The sequence below is a fragment of the Carassius auratus genome, unplaced genomic scaffold, assembly GCF_003368295.1.
Source record: "Carassius auratus strain Wakin unplaced genomic scaffold, ASM336829v1 scaf_tig00214584, whole genome shotgun sequence".
NCBI classification, from domain to species: Eukaryota; Metazoa; Chordata; class Actinopteri; order Cypriniformes; family Cyprinidae; genus Carassius; species Carassius auratus.
Genome location: NW_020527723.1, coordinates 19,617 through 41,219, shown reverse-complemented (window position 1 = coordinate 41,219; position 21,603 = coordinate 19,617). Strand labels below are relative to the sequence as shown.

The 21,603-nt window shown below is 42.0% G+C and overlaps 3 protein-coding genes and 1 long non-coding RNA gene across 4 annotated transcripts; 3 read left to right on the top strand and 1 right to left on the bottom strand.

Annotated features, from left to right (window-relative positions):
• Window positions 1-246: 246 nt before the first annotated feature.
• LOC113092426 (uncharacterized) lies at window positions 247-2,280 on the top strand. Its single transcript, XM_026258015.1, has 5 exons — window positions 247-293; window positions 397-790; window positions 1,051-1,152; window positions 1,300-1,532; window positions 2,185-2,280. Exons 2-5 carry the CDS (start codon window positions 445-447, stop codon window positions 2,188-2,190), a joined length of 687 nt encoding a protein of 228 aa, XP_026113800.1. The 5' UTR covers window positions 247-293; window positions 397-444; the 3' UTR covers window positions 2,191-2,280.
• Window positions 2,281-2,303: 23 nt separating this feature from the next.
• Window positions 2,304-8,392, top strand: LOC113092420 (uncharacterized). Its single transcript, XM_026258011.1, has 9 exons — window positions 2,304-2,731; window positions 2,826-2,943; window positions 3,022-3,113; window positions 3,232-3,346; window positions 4,045-4,317; window positions 4,482-4,658; window positions 5,279-5,458; window positions 7,849-7,974; window positions 8,358-8,392. The coding sequence occupies exons 1-9, from the start codon at window positions 2,522-2,524 to the stop codon at window positions 8,390-8,392; spliced, it is 1,326 nt and encodes a 441-aa protein (XP_026113796.1). The 5' UTR covers window positions 2,304-2,521.
• A 2,593-nt stretch (window positions 8,393-10,985) lies between these two features.
• LOC113092423 (uncharacterized) lies at window positions 10,986-12,680 on the bottom strand. The gene is made up of 2 exons (XR_003287561.1): window positions 12,641-12,680; window positions 10,986-11,183 (listed from the first exon to the last, which is right to left on the bottom strand). It is a non-coding gene; the product is annotated as an uncharacterized LOC113092423 (long non-coding RNA).
• A 4,467-nt stretch (window positions 12,681-17,147) lies between these two features.
• Window positions 17,148-21,184, top strand: LOC113092422 (glycine-rich cell wall structural protein 1.8-like; the record flags this gene model as incomplete). Its single annotated transcript, XM_026258014.1, has 5 exons — window positions 17,148-17,801; window positions 18,011-18,124; window positions 18,411-18,554; window positions 19,371-20,006; window positions 21,105-21,184. Coding segments are annotated over exons 1-5 (1,068 nt in total), but the record flags the coding sequence as incomplete, so codon positions are not given.
• Between the last annotated feature and the right edge of the window lie 419 nt (window positions 21,185-21,603).

The following is a 21,603-nucleotide window of genomic DNA, read 5'->3' as shown; positions in this document are numbered from 1 at the left end:
TCTTCAAAATATCTTCCTTTTTGTTCAGCTGACCAAAGAAATTAAAACAGGTTTAGAACTCTTTAAGGGTGAGTAAATGATGACAGAATTAAAAATTTTGGGTGAACTATCCCACTAAACAGTGAGCTTGTGCCATTTAAGTCTGGTAATTTCAGTTGTAAATTTGAATAATATATGTAAATGTTGATTTGTGTTGTTTTTATCCTCTACAGCTGATCACATTCAGAACACTGATCCTACCTTCGATGCTCCTGACACTAACTGTGAGGTGGCCTTTGCTCCAGAGACTGTTGGTGTGTACTTCATTGTACACCATTTTCATTGTTTCCATTTATATCTGACAGTGGGTTAGAATGTAAATAAATGTTTGTATTTTTAAATTTGCTATTTTAACAGAGTGTTTTCTACAAGATCTCCAGCACTCACTGAGCGATTCCTCAGGTGATGAGGCATCACCTCTTGGAACCCCAAGAGATCCTCTTCTGGCATCCTCGAACTGGGACATTCGTCAGAGTCTCTTTTTCAGAGAGGTGGAGGGCAGAGAGACCCCGTCTGGTAAACACGGCTGCAGCAAAAGAAAGTGTGGCAACACACATCTGCCAGCAGTGTTGGAGCAGTCCAGCAGTTATCCGGTGCAGTGACTGTCGACCACACCCCTTCTTCTGTGCTGAATGTGACATCAGCATGCACACCAGACATGTCCTCCACAATAGAGATGCCATGACTGCTGGCTTCTTCCAGCCATTGCCTCCAACAACTGTCGTGGTCGATAAGGCTCTTTCCCAATGTGGTAAGTTTTGGTTTGTGTTTGTACAACATATCTCATTTTCAGAATAGTTAAGCTCATAAGTTTTATTTTTTAAATGATCACTTTTTTCTCTTTTTGATTGAGCTTGAATTTATGTAGATACCCTGTGTCAATCGGCTTTTTGAGCATATCTTGTGTTCTTTTTCAGCAATGTGCTTCAATAACATTGATCCATTACAATCTTCTATTACTCAGTCAATACAAATTATGTTAATTCACATGTACTGTGTGATCTTTTTCAGTGCGGCTTGTACCTGTGGAAATGCCTGACAAAATCTGTGGTTGTTCACCAGAGTCATTGAGGGTCAGTCCAGGAAAGACTGTTGCTGTGGTCACAATGAATGGTAAGAATGTGAAGAACTTCATTTTGTCCTGTTTGATAAGCATCTTATGAAGTATACAAAGTAATGTATAAATTGTATTAAGCACCCAAACCCTGACTGACCCAGCAAAGGATTGCATTACAGTGGATGTGTTTTTGATTTTTCCAGGACGATATGATCTAAGCATGCCCGAGTTATTTTGTGAGGCATGCCAAGCCACTTGGACTGCTGCAGTGGCCGACCTTAACAGCAGTGACTACTGGCCGGCAACTCTTCAGTTTGCCACAATTTATACTACCGATATATTTTTCTCATTTGAGGAAATGAAGATGGTGGCACCAGGACTGTCCTGTCAAGCATTTTTAAGAATGCTGGATCAGCGAACTGTTCGCTTTGGTCGTGTGAGTATTGAATGTATAAATCCTGCAGTATCGTTAATGTATTTGAATTGTGGGCTGAAAACCTGTTTGATGTTAATGTGTTTGTTGTACATTTATAAGCTTTTGGTTTCTTTATTTTTAATAGACTGGCAAGATCTCTGCAGACAGTTTTCAGAAAAGTTTTTTGAGTGGGAGGCTGTGCGATTTGAGGTGGACAGTATATGCAAGGAAGAGCCCTTCATCTGCCCTGCATGCTCCCCAAATATGCTCGCCGTTTCCGTAGATGGAAACCGCAAGCATTACCGTTTTAAGAATGCTGCTAGGTACTTCAAACTGTGTGTCACAGTGTTCTTACATAATAATAAGATAACATGGCTCTTTATTATGCACTAAGTAATCTTACATTATAAGTTATAGAGTTGTCGAAAATACTGACTTATAAAAATTGACGCTTTTAGCGCTGATCATTTAAAGCCATTCTCAGACATATCCAATGAGTGTGTGAACACAATGGCCAATCAGAGGTGTTTATGAATCCGCTCAACAGCGCTCAAAGCATTACGTTTTTTAAATTTCAGACTGGTACTGAAGTTGGTACTTATGACAACTCTGATAAGTTATCATAAACTGTTTTGTACCTTTGTTGTTGTTTTTGTTGTTGTTGTTGTTTTAGATCTGAGGAACAGGCCATCTTTGAAGGCATCTTTATAGCCAAAGAGGAAGATGTTACAAGATTTGTGGACCACATTCACAGCACAACCAAGCATGTAAAAAGTGTATATGATGATAAATAAAACTACAATACTACAGTAACCTCTTACTGAAGAGTTTGTTTAGAAGAGTCTTGTTTTCATTGACCATTATCCATGTTGTAGGTCAGTGGGAGAGGTGTTTGTGGAGGGGAGTGGTCAGCAGCCAGAGAGACCTCACAAAGATCTGCCAGCAAGGTAGACGAAGAGGGATTGGAGGTTGCGGTTTGTCGGCACGGAGTGCTTCTCTGTGCTTTAAATATGTACAGGGGTGAACTTTTTGCCTATCCCCTGTACCTTCAAGAAAAGTTGGCCAGTAGGCAAGTCACTTTTTTTTGTATGGATGTGACCTGCAAATATTGTCCCTACCTGCAAAGAGTTACAAAAAGCTGCCCAGAGCTCCAGCACCTCCTTAACATGAGACCATTCCTTTCGGTATTTCATGCCAAAGCCCATGACTTTAAATGTGAGGTAAGAAAATGTTGCTATGTGACAGAACCACATTATCTTAAACCAAACATCTGCAAACATCTTGTTCTTTGTTTATTTATGTTTTCTTACTCAGGTGAAATGGAGCGGGTCGTATCAGGATGGGGCTGGACTAACACTAGGGGAGGAGGTGGAACAGTGCAATGCCTTCCTCTCTAGGATTGCAGTGACAACAAAACATATGTCAAAAGCAGGTAAGATGACCACATAGTGCTCTAGTTACATAATCACATAATAACATATTTTATGCATCATATCTTTTGTGTTTGCAGGACGCACAGACATGCTGACTCTCATGGCCATGCGATGGAATCAGCAAAAGTTCCGAAATTTGGCAGTTTCACTGACTCGCCGATATCAGAAGGTAATGACAACTGTAGAATTTGTTTTAGATGGTAAGTATTGTGTGTTTGCAGTGTATGAAGCGGTGCATTGAACATTTGGTTCTTGTTTCTTGGTTCTGTGATTGCTTGTCATTGTAGACCAGAAAAGCTCTGCAAAGCCAGTTACAAAACCTAGAGTCCTTGAAAGCCCAATTGGCAGTGACAGAGAGCCAACTGGAAGACTGGGTCAGTGATGTAAAGGAGTGGGCAGGCGGTGAGGAAATGATTACTCTTAAACCTCAAGTTCAGAATACTTAAAACATTTAGGTAAACTAATTTTTCAAGTTCAGAATCACAGACACCCCATCACTCCCACAGTTATCAGCCTTACCCCACTCGTCATAGTGTTAATTACAAACAGCTAATTTACATAAACATCACATTCAGATCTTGTTTCAATGTTTGATGGCAAATAACACATGCTAATATAACTATCAAAGAGACTGTCATTATATGTATATAATCAAACAACATACAGTACATGTGGTTTCAAAAGTTTAGCAGCCCATCCTCAACCAAAACACATGCTCTGCTCTTCACCACAGTGGTAACCCTACAAAACTAACTTAACAGAACCTCCTGTAAATCCCAGAATAAAACAATATTAAAGAATAGCCTATGATAATCTGCAAAAACACACAAAATAACACTTAATTTCAACATTTATTTATACTGTCTAACACAAAGAATGCAGGAAATTAGAAATGTGCTGCAATTAAACTGCTTACTACAATAAAATTGAGTTCCAAATACTTTTTTTTTTCTATTAAATACAAAGAACTTCCATTATTATTTGAGTGAAACGAACTGATTTCATTTAATTAATTACACTGTTTGGTTTTACAGTGCACAAATAATTGTAATTGTTACTTTTATTTTAATTTAAACTGCAAACTACCTATTTCTTCTCAGCAGCAAGAGTAACAACCACAAATGATGCTGATGGCTTGGCCAGCAGAATTGAGGTCCTGGTAGCGAGTATCAAGAGACGTTCCCATCGGCTCTACAAAGATACCGATGGGAACAAAGGTCGTGCCAGAATCCGCCGCAAGATCAGGGAGGAGAAGGGCATCCTGACATCTGTTGTGGAGAAATACAACAGAATGGTTCCAAGCACAGAAAGTCTTTGCATGGAAACCATTCTGTCTGGTGAGACAGCTTGGCCATGGCAGCTACCACACAGTGGTGTGTACACTAGTCTGTTGACTGCTTCTGACAAATCTGATATATACATTATGACACATTACCCACAATGCTTCAAATGTCATTCTGTGACTTTTTTTCTGTGATTCTTTAAAGGTTGATGTTTGATACATATGAATTAAGTCTTTCTCATAAATGCATTCCAGACTCTGTCGATCTAAGGACAAAAAGAAGAGCGTTTGACATCATCATGTCAGTAAGAAGACTTGAGGAGGAGCTGAAGATTCTTGTGGCAGAGATGGACCACCACTGGAAATCTCTTTCAACTCGTGCTGATACCCTCAGAGAGCTGTCCCACATGTTTGCCAGTGAGACAATGAGAAGTATGTATTGTATTTGTACAAAAAATGGCATAAACATTTAGGGTTGCTATGACCATAGATTTCCAACTGTCAGAATATTTTTATTATACAGTTAGTAAGAGTGATCTGTTAACTAAAATCTACTAAAGTGCATATTCCCATAACTACATATAGGACATGTCCTCTCTAATCATTAAAGTAAGTAGCCTAGTAATTAAAAAAATATATATATATTATTTAACGATAAGTGGCTTTTAGCTCTATAAGTCATTACACTTGGCCTAATTCTCCACTCCACTCCAACTGGTAGCTGAAATTAGAGAATGATGCTTTCTTGTCCTTGATGCCCTCGCAATGCTCAAACTTTGAATTTCCTTCATGACATTTACTATCTAGTGAAGATGAGGACCAGCCGTTTAATCCATAATAGCTGTCCGTGACTGTCTGATTATTACCAAGACCTATGGCTATGTTTGGTTGTGTTGTTTGCAGGAAAAACAATTATTTGTCCAACTACGGTCATTCTGACTGACTAACAATTTGTTGACTTTTTGGGGCAGCCCTAATAAATATACACAACAATGATGTATGTTTATAAAGTTTCTAAAGCATGCTTAATGTTATTTTGTTCCTCTTTTAAGATTCACCATGTGGCTTAAGTGAAAAGGGTTTGAAAGGTCTGCAGAGCATCATCCTGAGAAAGCAACATAAAGTCAGAGAAATGAAGGTGCAAGCAAGAGACTGTTACCTGCAAGTTTTGTCTGGAGAAGGCAACATCAACTTTTTGTACAGTGCTTCAGCTGATGAGTATGACAGTGACTGTGAAATGTCTGATGACAGACTTTAATCCACAAGACTGTGACACCTTTCATCGTTCTGGACAATGACCTTAACTCTGTATATAAAGAATGTAATAAAATCTGCTTTTCATCACCTTTATAAATGGAACCAAAAGTGTTGCCTCTTCTTTCACATACATAGAAATGTGTGCATGCATGCCTCTAGAACCAGTATGTGGTGGAAATTAATTGCATTAATTGAAGTATTGTATGGTACTTAGAGATTTGAGGTAAGAGTTTCTTCTCATCCAAACTTTACTTATACTCCACTGCAATTCAGAGAGAGAAAAAATGCACTTGACAGCACATGGAGAGCTTTTAAATGACATTTTGTTGCCAAAGAAACTTCTCAACAGAGGGGTTACCAGGATGTCATGTTTGGGGGGGCATTTGGCTTTTTTTGGGGGGCAACATAAACCACTGAAAAAACTGAGCGCAAGATTAAGCTATAGTACACACAATCTGTTTTAGTGCATATCTTTTTCTAAGCCAGTAACCCAGAGATAGGTACAGGGCCCCTATTAGACTATAGGGCTGTCACATAAAAATTGGTTAAACCCTGTCAACATTAATAATATGATGATGATATTATTATTATTATTCACAGATTCATATATAGAACAGATCACAGTGATTGCCTGATGATGAGTGACAGGTGTTTGCTTGTGAGAAGACTTGCTACACGAGTAGGCTTTTTTAAAATGAATCTGAAGTCATGTTTGTATAGACAAGAGGTAAATTAATTTGTTTCTTCTAAGCTGTTCCAGACGTAGGTGCTACCATAAATTCGCCAGTTAGCCTCTAAGTTTCTTTGTGAATGCGGCCCCAGGTAAAAAAAAAAATGCATATGCTCATTTGAACAGTATGAGAACAGTATTTGAATGGTATTCTCTGGTTGTAAGTGGCTTGGGATAAAAGTGTCTGCTAAATGAATAAATATAAACATGTAGGCCTAGATAAAAGAAAACATATTAGGCTACAGGGGGTAAGAAGAGTTGAAATAAAAGCTATTTTTGTGAAACTATAAGAATTGAGTTTATGATGTCATTAGCAGAGGCAACATAACTATTTTTAAACATGGTTTTATTTTTATTTTATTTGTTTATTTAATTTTATTATGATTAGTGGTGCTTGCCATAGGCAAATGTAATAATTATTTTACGGGGCTGTGGAGTCTGTATGGGTTTGTTCTCCCTCAGCTAGGGGTGGGTGATATAATAAAAATCTAATAAGTATGTTTTTTTTTTGTTTTTTTAGAAATCATGATTTTATCCTAATTCTTTGTCATGTTGGTTTTTCTATTTTGCAAGCTGTTTGAGCATCATAGCCAAACTAATTTCCCTATTATAAAGCATTTTAAGGTAACAAAATATGAAAAAGTATGGGGGATATTTAGGGCAAAGTAAATGGGTGAAGATAAAAATCTTTGTCATTATTTTATCTTAAAAAATGAGAACAAAGATACACATTAAAAATACAGATATTATACAAACAAACTGTTTTATTTTCAGGTACAAGAGATGTATTTAGCAGGAGCATTAAAAAAAAATAATGAACAAATATAAAAATAAAACACTATATACACTGATTCCTAAAGCAACTGTATTAAAGTTTTTTTTTTTTTTTTCAGTCAAGAGTATTGAGTGATTTTTCTCTGTGGGTTTTGTGTTTTATTAACATTAAAGGAATAATTCACCCAAAAATTTTAATAGTGTAGAAAAAAACCTGAATGAGTTTCCTTCTTCTGCTAAAAATAAGCGTTATTTTGAAGGTAGAAAACCAAACAGTTGCTGGTTCACAGTGACTTCCAGAGTTACTATCAAAGTCAATGTGGACCAGCAACAGTTTGGTTACATTGATTCTTCAAAATATCTTCTTTTGTGTTCAGCACAAGAAAGAAGTTAATATAGGTTTTGGACAACATGTGAGTGTATAAACAATGACAGAAATTCAATTTTAGGGTGAACTATCCCTTTAATTCACACGGCAGCATGTATCCTACTGTCCCTTTAAGACATGCATGCATACATACATCCATCCATCCTCTTTCAGTTGTTTACTTTCATTATAGACATATCCAACTTAGTCAATACATAAACCTTGTGTGTTACGACAGTATTTGTGAATAAGTGCAGTATCCTGTGAGAGTACCGCTAAGTTAACACTTATGTTAGTGTATTATATTAATTCCGTGGCGCCAGAACTGCAGCTGATAGAATGTGCGCTGCGGCACAATACAACAATATTTCTTCAAAAGCAGATCGTGGAGACATTTTTATCGTCCACAACCAAAAATATTAATATACTACCCTCGGCAGAAATCGCAGTCGCAAGTCGCAGAATTCTATGACTTTCAAAAAACCCTGTTTCAGTCAAAATCACGATGTTCCGCTCTCAATGCACTTCGATCCCATACGCTGTTTTGGGACGGCAACTGGAGTGGAAAAGCTCATTTGTGCCACCCTTGTGGACACGCCACTGCTCTAAGGCTCTGCCAGGTAAACATTTCATTGGCGTTCTATTCTCACATGATGCACTTTTTCTGAGCCCATAAGCCTGAAGCGCGCGCGCGCACTGTCAAACAGCGCCAAACAGGATTTTCTATGGGTCAGACTTATCTGCTACTGATGGAAAAAAAATGCACAAAACAATCAACTTTTAAATGTTTATTTATCATCAGAGGGACAGTCCGTTCCTCGGGGATGCAGGGCTTATCCTAGGGGAGGCACTGCCTCCCCCAGCCTCCCCCTAGACACGCCCCTGCTTCGCAACAGTACAATTAGTTGATTGGCAGAAAATGAATTGCCAAATAATTTTCACGCAAAACATTTAATGGTTCCAGCATGTATTTTTTTTTATTTGAGGTTTGAACTGTTCACAGCTTTTATCAATGCATCTTTTTGGGGTTTTGTGTAATTGTGTCTGTTTTTCTCATTTTCATACTTGCTCACAAACCAAACTCTTCATTTGTTGAGAAATAAATAGCAGATTAATTTGTTATGAAAATAATCATTAGTGTACGTTGTGTACAAAATAATGAATAATAATCTTGCATGAGTAATAATAATCTAAGGTTATATGATTCACGGGGGGAATGAAATATTAGAACACAGCTTGTGGCTGTGGAAGTGTAGAGTGTATTTCAAATATAACAACTGAAACCTTTTTAGAGACAGAAGAAGCTAATTATGAGGAAGAAAAGCATTATGATAAGGAGGAATCATTATTTCCCAGTTTAATATTACATCTGCTTATGTGTCATCTAGTAAAAGTATTGGAGTCAACTGATTTGATTTTGTGGTGCTCAAAACATTTCACCACTTGTGTAGCTTCATCAGCTGTGACCTGATAAACAGCATGATGATAGCACTTTTTAAGTCTCTTTTTATTTCTAATGAATCCAATTTGTCTTTATACTATTTTATAAAGTATCTTTATTCTATTTTGTAGTCTACAATAAAATGATTTACATGGTGTATTGTATAGTACATTTTGTTAATTGTTTTGGAAATAAAAAATGCACTATATCATCTTATGAGTTTGTTAAATTTCATGATTTTGTAATAAAATAAAATAAAACAACTGTAATTACTTACCATGCTTCTTTTACATACACATTTTTAGTCATATTAATGGAATTTGAGACAATAATGAACTATTGTTGTCTTTTATACCCTGATTCTTTTCATTGTGCACCATCCTGTGCCTATGTTACTGTATTCAGAGTCTCACAATATCAGCAAAACATAACACAAGCATGATGTAAATATAGAAAATGGGGAAAAGAATACAATATTCAGATATAAATGTGAATCAACAGTTTGTTGTTCATAATGAAGAGAGCATATCTGTGTAATTTTTACTGTCTTACTTCCCCCAGGGACCCGGTAGCGCCCCCTGGAAGAGCCAAAAAATGCACATTTCAAATGGCTGTAACTCAAAATCTGGTAAGCATATCGAAGAGAAAATTGGTAGAAAAACTATTTATGCTATGTTTACTAAATGATGTTGAACAGAGATTTCTGACATGCATGGAAAAGCGTTATAAAAGCATTTTAAAAAGTGCTCGCAGTACAATACCAAATTTCATTCTGACTCTCAAATATGTCATAGAGGTTTATACACTGAACATATTTTGATGCCCCTTTGCTCATTAAAGATTGTATTTATTTAATTTAATTACTAAATGTTTTTAAACTGCATTACCCATACGCCTCTGTAATTCTATCAATGGAACGGAAAACAATGGCGCAGTAAATTGTAGTTCATTGAAATTACACTAGGGTTAGGTTTAGGATCTCTGTAAAAGGGTAATTTCTTTTAACATAGCAATACCTCATTGATAAATGACAGTATGACTTACGTAATAAAGATATCAAAACATAGTTTGCAACATTAATCGCTTTTTATTTTGGCCTTAAAGTTACTCCAATCACAGCGTGTCCTGTTAGAGCTGTGTCACGTCATACTTGTCCATATATGGTAATTACAGTACAGCTACAGCCGAAAGTGATGCAACGTTTCAGGGTAAATAACGGTGAAATAAACTTGTTACTTATCAAATTGTGTTTTATTAACACCAACCCCTACCCCAACCCTAAACTTACCATTACAATACTGCAAATACAGTTATTAAATTAATTAAATAAATATTAAATGACGCAATATTGATGTGCGCATGTCCAGTTGCCGTAGCTATATCCCATTCTGTTCTAGTCTTTCTCGTCGAGTTGACTTGCGGGTATCATGGAATTACGTGATTGGCAGGTCTACAGGGCCCTTTTGTTTCTTTACTATGTAGTAGAATATTAAAAATAATTATTATATAATTTATATATAAATATAAAATTCACTGAAACAGATTACAGTGAAACATTTTTTCCAAGTCCATTGGTTTCCATAGCATGAAGCAGAGGGTAACTAATATTAAATAATTTTTGCAGCTGTGCACTGTATGTGAATTAAATAATTCAATATATCAAAATATTTCATTTTTTTTATTACAAAATGAAAATTACTGTCATAGTTATTCTAGCATGCAGTAATTTTTATAAGAGGTATGTTAATCTATTAAACATAAAATACTTATGTAACATTTGCAGGTATGTGACCCAACAGGCTTTAAATAAAAAACTTTTTAAAGCCTTCCTCTTTTTTTTTTACAAACCAGGAGATGCAAGTCTGCCATCAGGAAACATATTATTTTCTTCCCTTTAAAGAAGCCTCCCCCCCTAAATTCAAGGAAACTTATAATAAATTGGCAATTACAATTATGACTATAAATAATAAAGTAATTCATATCTATTATTGTAATCAAACACTTCAAACATGACTACAAAACTTGAGTGACAATTTAGTAGCTTTTGGAGTATTATTTGGTATTTATGAGCTTATGCTCACAGACAAGAAACTTAAGATCTCGCAAGGTACACTGTTAAGCAGTTCAAGACCAATGCAAAAAGTTTTTAAAAAGACAACTGTAAGAGACTAAACACTAAAAGAGACTGGGTACTGTGCAAAAACTTTACTGAAGAACAAACAGCAAGAAAAAACACTCAAAAATAAACTGCATTGAAGGGTGCTTGATGAGTCCAGGTGTCTATGGTGACTATGTTGTCATGCTGAAAGCTGGTTGGGATGTGGGGACTTTGGCACAATGTGTTGGAATTCACTCGCAGGCTCCCATGTGTCATCCCAGGTTTTGCCACTGTAAAACATCATACGTGCACATAATGTTATTAGAACACAGAGCAAAAATCAAGATCACTGTCAGGTTTATGATTAATGTCTGGCATATTTTCATTTTACACAGTTTTATACTTCTATAATGTTACATCTCTTTTTTCTCAAGTACAAGGTCTGGCAGCTTTATTTACTAGTGTTACTAGTTACTTTTAATATTACAATTTTCCATACAGTTCTTGTACACTGAAAGCAATGTACTTAAAAATTTAGTGATTTCAAATTGTTTCTGATAAACTGAGGGATTAAGTTATATTAGTGGGTTGAGGAAAATCTCCTATTTGTTAGGAGAAAAAAACACTCTTGGATTAGTTGAAAAGTGGCTACTTCTGACGTGCAGAGGCAGAATAAGTTTAGAAATTTCAACGTTATCATATTGTGTTCCAAGCAGATTTGGCAGTTCTACCAACTCTGGATAAGGGTAGTGGTTTGTTTTTGTGAATTGTGGGGACATTTTATAGGCGTAATGTTTTTACACTGTACAAACTGTATATTCTACATTAGCAAACTGTATATTCTGCCTCTATAGCCAGGGACACACTTAACAACTAGCTGAAACATTCTGAGTTCAACACACAAAGACAGTTTTCTTTGACTAAAGCACATTTAACAAGTAATTTAAATGCGACTGTAAACACTGACTAAACGCAACTGGCTATGACTTGACACACTTGGGCATGATCAGTCGTAAGTATTAAATTACAGTCATAACAAGCCTTACAATCCTTAAGTGTGTGCCTGGCTTAAACCTACCCATCACAGGAAACTGTCAGCATTTTTTAATAAATAAAAAAAAACACTGTTTAGTGTGTCCTCGTAAACCATGTTTATATTGTAATACCCATGTCATTACACACATTTGTGTCCTTGTATACAACCATGTATACAAGAACGCACACACAAACACACTTTACATACTATAACTCTTTTTTTATGTGAATGGCACCCGCACCAATCCCTTTATTTGTTTTTTTCTGTCTGATCCTCAGGATTGCAGATCTAGCTCTTCCCAATGCCTCTAGCTCATCGCTATTTAAATCAGAGTGCTGACCATCGACCTCACACCAGTTTTTCTACAGGCTACCTCAGAGGATTATTTACTGCCAAGATCTGGGAGCTTATAACAAAAAAATCTCAGTTACTGTTTCACATTTATTGACTGACAGCTCTCCTGTCCTAATGTTGAGAGAAATAAAGTGCTAAAGAGGTGTTGTGTGCGCTGTGTTAACATGATGGTTGTTGTAGCTCTCAGTCCTGCAGAGTTTAGCTCCAACCCTCATAAAAACTCACCTGCCTGTAGCTTTCTAGCAACCTTTCAGACCTTGATGATCTTGTTCAGGTGTGTTTGATTGTATTGGGTCATGGAATGGACTAATCCATTGCATTGAAATGGAATTAACTAGGAAATAAAACATGACTTACCACACAGTGCAAGGCAACCAGTGAACTTTCAATTCAGCTTTTCCCTACACAAACACAAACAAACACAAGTAATAATTTAACTTTAACTGTTTAAGCAATCACTGGATATTACCTTTGAACATTTTACCTCATTTATTCGTTCCCCGGTTATTTTATCAAAAAGGAAAACCTTCTGCCTACTACATTTTTGACAACCTGAAATAATGAAAAGACAAGTTTTTTAAGCCACGAATGCCATCATGCTTTATAGCTGAATCACACAAGCCCATATTTATAAATTGACATGTGAGGAGATATGCAGTCTTTTCCATTCGTGTCAAAGTGAATTTGTTCCTGTTTTTGTCAATCAAGCAAAATGTACAGGATTGGTTTCCCAACGCCCTTGGACATTGGCCACTAACACAGAGCTAAATAAATATGTAAATAACAAAATACTGTGAACTGGCTATCAATGATGAAGTCAGCTTTGACTGGGAGCAATTTTATTAATAGTGTGGAGTAAGTTGTACCATGCAAAAAGTTACCTTTTCTTCTGTTCTTTACCAGTGGCACCTCCTGACTCAAAGGCTTGGAAATGGAAGAGGCAGATGGATATGGAGGAGAGACAGGGGTGGTAGAGTTTGACGCGGTAAAGGTGTTTAACCTTCTTTTCCTCTGCCGCAGTGGAGGTGGAAGAGGGGAAGAAAGTGACGGAAGAACAGTTGTAGAAGTAGCAGAGGAAGGAGGACAGAGAGAGGTTGGAGAGAGCGAGCAAGACACAGGAACAAGATTGAGAACAAATACAGTTTCAGGCTGCTTGGTGAGGCTCTCCGGCCGCTCCGCGGGGATGCTCTCCGGCCGCTCCGCGGGGATGCTCTCCGGCCGCTCCGCGGGGACGCTCTCCGGCCGCTCCGCGGCGACGCTCTCCGGCCGCTCCGCGGGGACGCTCTCCGGCCGCTCCACGGCGACGCTCTCCGGGTGCTCCGCGGGGACGCTCTCTTAAACTCATCTCTGAATAGTGTTTTACCTGCAGTTGAGCGTTGTTTTGGAAAACTCACATCTGGAGGCTATTCTACCTGCAGTAGAGCGTTGTTAAACTCACCGCTGAATAGTGTTTTACCTGCAGTTGAGCGTTGTTTTGGTTAAACTCACATCTGGATGCTATTCTACCTGCAGTAGAGCGTTGTTAAACTCACCTCTGAATAGTGTTTTACCTGCAGTTGATCGTTGTTTTGGTTAATTACTCACATCTAGAAGCTGTTCTACCTGCAGTAGAGCGTTGTTAAACTCACCGCTGAATGCTGTTAAACAGCACGACGAACACTCCCCCTATTTCTCAGAGGGCGCTTTGATATCAGACTGCGAGGGATTTCTTAACATTAAAACCTAGTTGTGTGGCCAGATAAAGATGATATGGGGGACACCATTTAACCAGCCTAAGCATAGATCATTTATTGTAGCCTATTCCTATCTATTCGTATTTATTGTAGTCTAGATCCATCCACAGCAAACTTTTTTTTTTTTTTTTTTTTCATCCACAGCAAACAAAGGGCTGCGCGTGCTTACCCAAAACGTCAAATTTCGGCGCCTCAGGCTCGGGTTCAGGGTTCCATAGAAGTCAATTGGACTGCCCTGCTCGTTGAAAAATAACGCCAAAGGGATACCCAGTGCATTAAAATGTGAAGCCAAGGGGTCCTGACCAAGCGTCCATATGTGACGAGTTGGGAGTGAGACCGTGTTGATATATTCATTTCTGTCCCCCTCAGTTCTGAAAAGATGGCTACGCCCCTGCGTAGTTTGTAAACTTGCTGCAGAGCAATGTGTAGTTACATAGAGGTTTACCCTCATCCAAATAGAAACCTTTACGTGAGCAGAACTGTTTAAATGCAATAAAGTTTAATTCTTAAATTTCTAATCACTCTTGTCTCACATATACAAACGGTAAAAATTAAAAGTTTCATTCAAAACTATACACTAATAGCAAGCTATTTGTATGTAGATGGCATTCAGAAACCGCAAGACGGCTCAAACACTGAAAGAAACCTAAATGCCTTTTTCATCTGAGGCCGGTGACACACTGGATGCGTGGCACAAGCGTCTCAGCCGCGTGGCGTGTCGGTTTTTAATTCGGCTCCCATGTTAACAGGTTAGAGCTTACAGACCGCCTGCGTGAGACGCGCATCTCAGGCGCGGCTCGAGCCGCGCGGCAAACGCTTGCTTGCTAGAAATAGAACCGACGCCTATTTTTACCGCGACAGGCGCGCGTGTTGGAAGCTTTTCCAGGCAAAATATAATAGGAAAATGTGTTTAAATGTCATTTTGTACACAAATACATATGAATTTCTGATATTTTGATATTTGAAAGTCTATAGGTTGACATAAATTCAGATATAAATGTAATTAAAGAAAATAATAATAATTAACGATTTTCAAATATTGCACCTGTCAAACATAATCTATTTCGCCGTCAATACTTTTGACGGTGTCCTTTATCAGTAGGCGTAGGTGTAGGTGTGTAAAAAAAAAGTATGTATTGTTGTAATGAAGACAAGAGCCTGGTCTGTCAACGGTCTCCCTCTACAGCAGCAGCGCGCCAGCGTGTCACCGGCCTGAAGAGTCCAACATGAAATGCACAAAGAGGCTTGCTGTAGATGTTGTGTTGAAGAGGTGTTAAAGGGGATTTTTCTTTTTACTTCTGCAAAACTACGATTGGAATGAATAATGGACTTCTGTTAGCGAATTGCACTGAGAAATATATGATCCTGTGGCAGACGGTCAACAACAAAAAAATATCCACCATTTTGATTAGTTTGATTTGCGTCACGCGGGTTCCACCTACTGGTCAAAACGGTGTAATGCAACAATCCTAACGAGACCTTTAACAAAACAGCAAGTATTTTCATAACACTGTAATGTTTTCAGTATAATTTAAACATCACATGAAACATTAGGGTCTTTGCTATTCAGACCATTTACTTTTATGAAATATTGCAGTTCGTTCTTCTTTTCAGTTATCTGGTTATGGATTACAAGTTAATCAGTCCTGTGCTGCGGGTCAATGTTTAATGGTCGTTAGGTTGTGCTACAGACACATCAGTGCCTCACACAGGTTTAGTAAAGATAAACAACTCAATAAAACACATCTGACTGAGAGAGCGTTTGTGTGTGTGTGTACTCTGGAAGGAGTGAAACTTATTTACATTTGACCTGTTAGCCAGCACCCCCCATTATGGGACTCACAGCTGAAAGTGCTCTACCAAATTTATAATTGTAACAGTTTCCTACTTCTGTGTGTTACAAACATAATTTTGGTGTCTTTAGAAAGAAGACCCTTTGGGCTTTACTTTTTATCAACCAGATTTGATAATGCTCAAAAGTTATAGACACTGAAGTGCCTTGAATTTTTTTTACCACACTTAAATATTTTTTTATTTGATATAAAAATACATGAAATGAGTCCTGGAGCAATCTAGAAAAGTAATGGGTTGAAAGCCACATGTCTCATGAGTTTCTATTTCAAATCTGAATAAAATATAATCAAAAATGAGACTCCTGCTAATATTTTTCTGAGACTATGTCTACACCCCCATCACCCCCCTCACCCCCCAAATATAAGAAAATATATATTTCCCAATAGTATTGAAGGCTTCTACAAACTATTTAGTCAGTAAACATACCACTGCATGTTTTTTTTTTTCATTTATAAAACGCTAGACAGAAACTTAGACGTCATATAAATGATTTATTTGCGCACTAGAAAAATACAATAAGAATAATTTGAGTAAGAAAAATAAGAATAATAAGAAAAAAAAGATTTAACTTTGCCAATTACAGAACATCCTGAGATTGCTAGAAATGCAGCATTAACAATGAATCACGATGCAAATAAGTGCTGATGTGCTGATGGCCACTTATACAGATGGTAATACACAAATGTGCCAAAGTAAATAATCCACTCCCTCTATTCATATAGACGCGTTCACTTTGATAGCCGTGATCATACAGTAATAGCGAGCTGATTTGGGCTGATTTGCACTCAAACAGATGGTAATCATTCAGATACATTCACATTCAACATAAAACACACTCTCACATATATAAAAACTGTTGAAAAATGAAACAAACATAGAAAAAGGTGATCGCTATAAGTTCCGCCTCCATCAGCTGACAGGTGCGTCAGAGCGCGTCACTAGGGAGCGCCAAATTCAAATAAACTATTCCATAATGGACACAAACAGTTCTGTCGCTGAAGAACTGAAACGTAAACATAGGAATTATGATCCATATTACAACGTTATTGCTTCGTTGGACTAAACGTGCTTCATGAGATGTCGTTCAATGGACCCTTACCTTTCTAACTAAACCGGGATTTACAGCTGTGGATGTGTTTATGACTCGTTATTACGACGGATCTGGTATGTACAGCGTTTCCATTGTTCATGTTTGTATGTGTACTGCTTACACAAATGTAGCAAATACAGTCTTTATAAGCTTTCCATTGAAAAACAGCGATCTGTCGTCGATGCTTGAGGTTTAGATCTTTATAATGATACATAGTTTGTACTATTCATAAACACTGACACGTGCGAGTTGAGAGGCTTTGAGATCGAGGGCGAGGTGCAGGCTAAGAGGTTAAAGAACTAACATCATATTCATAACAGTTACAGCTGCTTTTAACATCTGTCCCCGTTTAGAGAATTTGGAGTAAGTATTAACACCGTGAACTTATTAATATATGTGTTGATATTTTTACGGTATCACAACATGACTGCTGTACCACCTGTAATCCTCTCGTAATTAGGCTACCTTAATTATTATGACATGGCTTGAATGCAGCATTCAGCTCATCCAACCCCAATCAAACACACCTGAACAAGCTAATTAAGGCCTTCCAGACTACTGGAAAGCTACAGGCAGGTGAGATTGATCAACGTTGGAATTGTTCTCCTTGGATATTTAAAAAACCCATTTTACACAGAGGTTGCTACTGCAGCAACACGTGTTGGTTTAGCTTTGTGTGCTTCTTCTGATGCACAAATTCAGGGGCCTTTTCCAGCAGAGTTTGTTGTGAGATCACAGGTCGGGAGGATGACCGCTCGAGTGGATTTCTCATTGATTGCTGCTTTGTGGTATCTTTTTGGATACTTGAGCATAACTCATGCTATTCAAAGACAAAACACAGGTGACAAGATCTGTTGACTTCATTACACAACCTGAAGAAAAGCAGAAACAAGTGGCTCAGTCTTTGAGAGTAATTAACAGTTTAGGAATGTGTAGGTTTTAAAAGTCTTGATCTGAACAGACATGTAGAATCTGTATTTAAAGCCCTGATTCACAAATGCTTAAGCCACACTCTCTGGCCTCTGAAAATGATCCTCTTCAATCCTCTAGTGGATGGTTTTTGTCCGGCGACGCTGACGTTCGTGCCGGCCCGTCGAGGATGTTCTTCTGATGAAGACTGCCCTGGAGGACACAAATGCTGTCGATATGACTGTGGGCCTGTTTGTGTGCTGCCTGTTTTCAGTGAGTTTCAGTTAGTGGCTGCTAAGGGTCTTAAAACAAAACGCACAAGTAACACATTGAATTCAATGTTGGTTTGAAGCAGAAATTTTGCCTTGTTCTCGTCTGAAGTAGGTTTTAAATTCATCACTTAGGGTAGTTTAATGCACAGGATGACTTCACAAAAGAGGAATAATAGTAGCTTGCTGTTCATGCTTTGAGTGTGTCGTGCTGTATGTTGAAGTGGCTGACTATGTCCAACATCTAAAGCTGTCCGTCTGTGTCCACGCAGTGAAGCCGGGTCAGTGTCCCCTACCAGAGATGATTCCACTGTGTGCTGAAAGCTGTTTCCATGATGGCCAGTGTCCTGCCACACAGAAGTGTTGCCCAACCACCGGTGGCTTTGCATGCAGTGAACCACGGGGTCAGGGAAGAGGTCAGATGAGTTGTCAGGGACATGGACCGGTTCATGGACCGGGCCAGGGTAGCGGTCAGGGTCAGGGACAGGGCCAGGGACCAGGACAGGGAAGCGGCCAGGGACAAGGACAGGGAAGCGGCCAGGGACAAGGACAGGGAAGCGGCCAGGGACAAGGACAGGGAAGCGGCCAGGGACAAGGACAGGGAAGCGGCCAGGGAAGCGGCCAGGGAAGCGGTCAGGGACAAGGCCAGGGCCAGGGACAAGGCCAGGGTCAGGGACAGGGAAGCGGTCAGGGACAAGGCCAGGGACAGGGACAAGGCCAGGGACAGGGACAAGGCCAGGGACAGGGACAAGGCCAGGGACAGGGACAAGGCCAGGGAAGCGGTCGGGGACAAGGCCAGGGAAGCGGTCAGGGACAAGGCCAGGGAAGCGGCCAGGGACAAGGCCAGGGCCAGGGCCAGGGTCAGGGCCAGGGTCAGGGCCAGGGTCAGGGTCAGGGACAGGGTCAGGGTCAGGGAAGCGGCCAGGGTCAGGGACAAGGCCAGGGTCAGGGACAGGGAGAAGGCCAGGGTCAGGGACAGGGACAAGGCCAGGGTCAGGGACAGGGACAAGGCCAGGGAAGCGGACAGGGTCAGGGACAGGGACAAGGCCAGGGAAGCGGACAGGGTCAGGGACCGGGACAAGGCCAGGGAAGCGGACAGGGTCAGGGACAGGGACAAGGCCAGGGAAGCGGACAGGGTCAGGGTAAGGGACAAGGCCAGGGAAGCGGCCAGGGAAGCGGACAGGGTCAGGGTCAGGGACAAGGCCAGGGAAGCGGACAGGGTAAGGGACAAGGCCAGGGTCAGGGACAGGGACAGGGACAAGGCCAGGGTCAGGGACAGGGACAAGGCCAGGGTCAGGGACAGGGACAAGGCCAGGGTCAGGGACAGGGTCAGGGACAGGGACAAGGCCAGGGAAGCGGCCAGGGAAGCGGCCAGGGACAAGGCCAGGGAAGCGGCCAGGGTCAGGGAAGCGGCCAGGGACAGGGACAAGGCCAGGGACAGGGACAAGGCCAGGGAAGCGGACAGGGTCAGGGACAGGGACAAGGCCAAGGAAGGGGACAAGGCCAGGGACAAGGCCAGGGAAGTGGACAGGGACAGGGACAAGGCCAGGGTCAGGGACAGGGACAAGGCCAGGGTCAGGGACAGGGACAAGGCCAGGGTCAGGGACAGGGACAAGGCCAGGGTCAGGGACAGGGTCAGGGTCAGGGACAAGGCCAGGGAAGCGGACAGGGTCAGGGACAAGGCCAGGGAAGTGGACAGGGACAGGGACAAGGCCAGGGTCAGGGACAGGGACAAGGCCAGGGTCAGGGACAGGGACAAGGCCAGGGTCAGGGACAGGGACAAGGCCAGGGTCAGGGACAGGGTCAGGGTCAGGGACAAGGCCAGGGAAGCGGACAGGGTCAGGGACAAGGCCAGGGAAGCGGACAGGGTCAGGGACAAGGCCAGGGAAGCGGCCAAGGTCAGGGACAAGGCCAGGGAAGCGGCCAAGGTCAGGGACAGGGTCAAGGCCAGGGAAGCGGCCAGGGTCAGGGACAGGGTCAAGGCCAGGGAAGCGGCCAGGGTCAGGGACAGGGACAAGGTCAGGGACAGGGACAAGGCCAGGGAAGCGGACAGGGTCAGGGACAGGGACAAGGCCAGGGAAGCGGACAGGGTCAGGGACAGGGACAAGGCCAGGGAAGCGGACAGGGTCAGGGACAGGGACAAGGCCAGGGAAGCGGACAGGGTCAGGGACAGGGACAAGGCCAGGGAAGCGGACAGGGACAGGGACAAGGCCAGGGAAGCGGACAGGGACAGGGACAAGGCCAGGGAAGCGGACAGGGACAGGGACAAGGCCAGGGAAGCGGACAGGGACAAGGCCAGGGAAGCGGACAGGGACAGGGACAAGGCCAGGGAAGCGGACAGGGACAGGGACAAGGCCAGGGAAGCGGACAGGGACAGGGACAAGGCCAGGGAAGCGGACAGGGACAGGGACAAGGCCAGGGAAGCGGACAGGGACAGGGACAAGGCCAGGGAAGCGGACAGGGACAGGGACAAGGCCAGGGAAGCGGACAGGGACAGGGACAAGGCCAGGGAAGCGGACAGGGACAGGGACAAGGCCAGGGAAGCGGACAGGGACAGGGACAAGGCCAGGGAAGCGGACAGGGACAGGGACAAGGCCAGGGAAGCGGACAGGGACAGGGACAAGGCCAGGGAAGCGGACAGGGACAGGGACAAGGCCAGGGAAGCGGACAGGGACAGGGACAGGGACAAGGCCAGGGAAGCGGACAGGGACAGGGACAAGGCCAGGGAAGCGGACAGGGACAGGGACAAGGCCAGGGAAGCGGACAGGGACAGGGACAGGGACAGGGACAAGGCCAGGGAAGCGGACAGGGACAGGGACAGGGACAAGGCCAGGGAAGCGGACAGGGACAGGGACAGGGACAAGGCCAGGGAAGCGGACAGGGACAGGGACAGGGACAAGGCCAGGGAAGCGGACAGGGACAGGGACAGGGACAAGGCCAGAGAAGCGGACAGGGACAGGGACAAGGCCAGGGAAGCGGACAGGGACAGGGACAGGGACAAGGCCAGGGAAGCGGACAGGGTCAGGGACAAGGCCAGGGAAGCGGACAGTGTCAGGGACAGGGACAAGGCCAGGGAAGCGGACAGGGTCAGGGACAAGGCCAAGGCCAGGGAAGCGGACAGGGTCAGGGACAAGGCCAAGGCCAGGGAAGCGGACAGGGTCAGGGACAAGGCCAAGGCCAGGGAAGCGGACAGGGTCAGGGACAAGGCCAGGGAAGCGGCCAGGGTCAGGGACAATGTCAGGGTCAGGGACAGGGACAAGGCCAGGGACAGGGACAGGTACAGGGACAAGGCCAGGGTCAGGGACAGGGACAAGGCCAGGGTCAGGGACAGGGACAAGGTCAGGGAAGCGGATGCGGACAGGGACAGGGACAAGGCCAGGGAAGCGGACAGGGACAGGGACAAGGCCAGGGAAGCGGACAGGGACAGGGACAAGGCCAGGGAAGCGGACAGGGACAGGGACAGGG